This window comes from Habropoda laboriosa, unplaced genomic scaffold (assembly GCF_001263275.1).
Source record: "Habropoda laboriosa isolate 0110345459 unplaced genomic scaffold, ASM126327v1 scaffold67, whole genome shotgun sequence".
NCBI lineage: Eukaryota > Metazoa > Arthropoda > Insecta > Hymenoptera > Apidae > Habropoda > Habropoda laboriosa.
Window position 1 is genome coordinate 211,322 of NW_017100242.1, and position 4,218 is coordinate 215,539.

General features: G+C 47.3%; 1 protein-coding gene across 1 annotated transcript in view; it reads left to right on the forward strand.

Annotated features, from left to right (window-relative positions):
- Positions 1-2,915, forward strand: part of LOC108571958 (zinc finger protein 768-like) — a 41,068-nt gene extending 38,153 nt beyond the window's left edge. The window contains exons 2-3 of the mRNA XM_017934121.1: positions 1-207; positions 1,765-2,915. The exon at positions 1-207 is cut by the window's left edge and continues 936 nt beyond it. Of these exons, the coding sequence (XP_017789610.1) occupies positions 1-207; positions 1,765-2,774 (1,217 nt within the window). The 3' untranslated portion in view covers positions 2,775-2,915. The remainder of the gene's footprint in view (positions 208-1,764) is intronic.
- The last annotated feature ends 1,303 nt before the right edge of the window (positions 2,916-4,218 follow it).

Consider the following 4,218-nt stretch of genomic DNA (forward strand, 5'->3'; position numbering starts at 1 on the left):
AACAATCGCATCTAACGCAGCACCTGCGCATACACGCGAACGAGAAGCCGTTCGCTTGCGCTTACTGCGAGCGTACGTTCCGGCAGCGTGCGATCCTCAACCAGCATCTGCGCATCCACTCGGGTGAGAAGCCATACCAATGTCCGGAGTGCGGAAAACACTTCCGTCAGAAGGCGATCCTGAATCAGCACGTCCGCACACACCAAGGCGAGCATTTCTCTCTGCCTCCCAGACTCCCAGACCATTTTTTGGGGCGTCCACCACAACCACACTCTGACCCATTATTCACCGGTTCTTCTTTAATGTTTGATCTTTATTATATTCACCAACGACTACCATCGCAGCCACCACCATCGTCTCTTCATCTTCTTCATCGTCGTTTATTAATTGATATATATATACATATAGATACAGATTGTACAGGGTGCGGCAGAAATAACTCGACTATTCCTTTTCCATTTACGGATTATAGCGTTTTGTACATTTTTATTCAGAATTTAGGAAAATTGTGATGCACTCACTCACTCGACAAATATTTTCTTCTAGATCCTCTTTAGGTATATGTATGTATATGTATCCCCGTAGAGAAAAGATCTGGCCTCGATATTCCAAGGTGTCTTCGCTGGTGTTCGATCGACGTAACAAATTAGAACTGGCGGCTAATTGATAATCGCGTAGGTACTTCTGCCGCACCCTGTACATGTACACGCGTGCATAGAAGGTTTTTTACGATCACTGCTCGATGCAATCATCATGTATCACACGTCATCTTTTTATCATTCGTTTACGGTTCACCATTTTTAGTACTTGACTAACCAACCAGTTAATATTTCCTTCTTTTCTTCTTCTTCTCATTTAAACCCATTTGGTTTCTCCGATTAACCAACCCATGTTCATTTTCCTGGTCGGTTCCCAGCGTTTTTCCTCGTGAGATTCGTCGAGTAAAATCGATCGAAGCATCGGCCTCGTTGCCGCCAAAGGCCAACCGAAGAATCGGCACGGTTGAGCTGGACGCGAGAGTGCTGGTGAGCTGTGAGATAGAGGAGCCTATCCTTATCGTTCCTGCATCCTCCTAATCCTTTCTACTTTTCATCCATTGGTATAACAAATATCCGATAGATTCTAACTGTGTCTAACCATCCCTTAGATAGAATCTACCAATCTTCACACTTTTGCAGCCTGACTCGAGAAATTTGATCGTTGATAAGTGTTCTAGGTCTAACCGAATGGTTCTTCTTGGTTTCTGACAAATTTGGAAATTGGTGGTTCCGTATCACCGAGTGCCAAGTAAATTTAAACAATTTCTCTCTTTTCGAAATTTTACTTTTTGGTATTTTGGAACGTTGCAACTCTTGGAACCCTTCGATTATACAGCAAACAGATTATACAGAGAACGCGCAAAGAAATCAATGGCTGCAAGAGTGTAAAACGCGTCCCATCGCGAAGGTGGAGGAGGTGGAGCACAGACCTGTGTCACCCTTAACCGATCTTCTGTACCGCAGATCGTCGCTTTAATTAACTCTCGCGTTCGAAAGAAGAAGAAAAAAATCGAGAAAATTCAACCGTAGAAAAAATCGAATCGCGTGCACTCTCTATACGTAGTTAGTCTATTCTATTTTCACAGTGGTCGCGTGGTACTGTAGTCCGGGCGACTAACAAACAAAAAAAAAAAAAAAAACCGAAATTTTTCGATCAAAATTCTCCTCCACTGTCTATCTCCCGAGAATCCCTAGGATGAACTCGGTGATTACTGTTCTGTTGCAGACGTGAGCCCGCATCTGATCTTCAAAAATGGTATGACACCGACGCTCTGGCCCCAGGATGTACCATTTCCACCGGAGGAAGGGAAACTGGAGGTGGCATCGACGTTCAGCGACACAGACAACACGCAGTCCGGTGCGTTCAGTCCAGCACCAGACGCGAATTCTATCCAGTATCCTGCCTATTTCAAGGATGCAAAAGGTGGGAACCACGCAGTGTTCGGTTCCGGTGGCACGGGTAGTTTCGGTGCTCTACAGTACATCAAGCAACAAGGTGGTATCAAGGGCTGTTTACCGGACGTGATACAACACGGACGTTCCGCAGGGATGCCCCTTTACGTACGCTGTCCGATCTGTCAGAAGGAGTTCAAACAGAAGTCGACACTGCTGCAACACGGTTGCATACACATCGAGTCGAGACCGTATCCATGCCCGGAATGTGGCAAAAGGTTCAGGCAACAATCACACCTGACCCAACACCTTCGTATCCATACGAACGAAAAACCGTACGGTTGCGTCTACTGCGGACGTAATTTCCGCCAGCGTACAATACTGAATCAACACGTGCGCATCCATACAGGCGAGAAACCGTACAAGTGTCAACAGTGCGGCAAGGATTTCCGTCAGAAGGCGATACTGGACCAGCATACGCGTACGCATCAAGGTGACAGACCGTTCTGTTGCCCGATGCCGAATTGTAGGCGGCGTTTCGCCACCGAGCCAGAAGTGAAGAAACACATCGACAACCATATGAACCCTCACGCGGCTAAGATGCGGAGGAATTCCAGCAGCGACACGAAACCACCTGGTACACCTGCCGGTATCGGTCCCGTACCTGTACCAAGAGGTCTAACGCCAACGGTGGTGAAACCGGAGCTATACTTTCCACAATGTTACGCGCCGGCGTTCAATCATCAGCCGCCTGTGTCGACGGCGCAATTCCCCGCACAGGCGAACGGAGTTGTGTCGGTTGCAGGCGAGTTCAAACCACCGTCAGGTCTGCCGCCGCAGTGACTAACCGTCCATCCTGCCGCCTACTAACAAGCAGGAATACCGCTGAGGTTTCAGCGATGCTTCGGTCACGCGTTACAGAGCGACGCGGCGACGCACCAGACGCCGAACAGCGTCGCGTCGCACCGATGCAACAACAGCAGCCAGCCGATCCAGCAACACTACCCGTGACAATTATCATTATCATCGTGCATTTACTAGGCTCGTTCTTTTCGGTTCGCGGTCCGCTTACTTTCCTCGTTCCATTGCTTCGCGCAGAACGTGTCACTAGCAGCTAGTCTTGGACTCGACGGTGAATCCGAGTATTGTTATCACCATTTCAGACGACTACGACATAGACGACCGCACGTGGACGGGGACGACGGGTGTTTTTGCAGAGTTGCAGAGAGAAACGAGGGAAGATAGAATTTCGATGTACGTACTTGTCCTCTCCTTCTTCTTTCAACTTTTTACAGTGACACAAGGCTTTTTCTCTCAAGGTCACCCTGCCTATAATTTTCCTTTATAATACGACGACGAGATATAACGCTTCTTCTGTGCAATTTTCACTCTTCGACCCTTTCGCTGCGCGGGGCCACGCTTCGCAACAGGGGACTATTTTTCACGGGTAAGACCATTCGCGATGTTCGGTTGTGTCACAACAGTTGCTGTACACCCGGATGTGTAACGGTACGTCCGATACCCTCGTTTTCACCGGTAAAACAATAGACGCGCTTACGCTCGCGCGTAAAATTGCACTTTTTTTCGTAGCGAAAGGGTCGAGAAAGGGGGTAAAGGTAGCTGTGGTGCTCGGGCAGGTGTTCCTTGGTACACGTCTTTCCCGAAAGCCGTGTCACTGGAGAAAAAGGCGAAGAAAAAAGAAGGGAAGCTCAGAGAGAACTGACACTACTCGTCACATCCAAGTAAAAACGTCCTTTCGTCGCTCTATCCTCCGTCGATTTTCCACACCGCTAATTCTGCAACGTGTCTGCAGTGTGTAAATTCGCGAAGAAAAGTCGAGGAAACGGGCTGTGACACATCTCGATCGATTGCATACACATGTTTTAATTAATTATTCATAGATATAGACTTGTCTTTGACGCAGTGTGTGGACCGTTTCAAACTCGCCTGGTTTCTCTTACTCGGTACTGATGTACACACACACACACACACACAGAGGTACAATCACACACAGGCACCTCTTATTGGAGAGAGAAAGAAAAATGCAAGCATCCTCGAACGGTAAGGTTGTTTTCTTTTTTTTAGGCAGCCGCGTAGCTCGCCCAAGACTCGCAATAGCAGCCACGTTCTTTTTTAATCACCGATTATATTGTTACCTGATGAATATATATTATACACTGGTTCACTGGGAAGCAGCCGAGCGAGACTACATGTTTTATAGACAGAGTTCTACAGAAGACTATGTTATACATATATAGTATATATTATATATAAATAGAGACGGAGA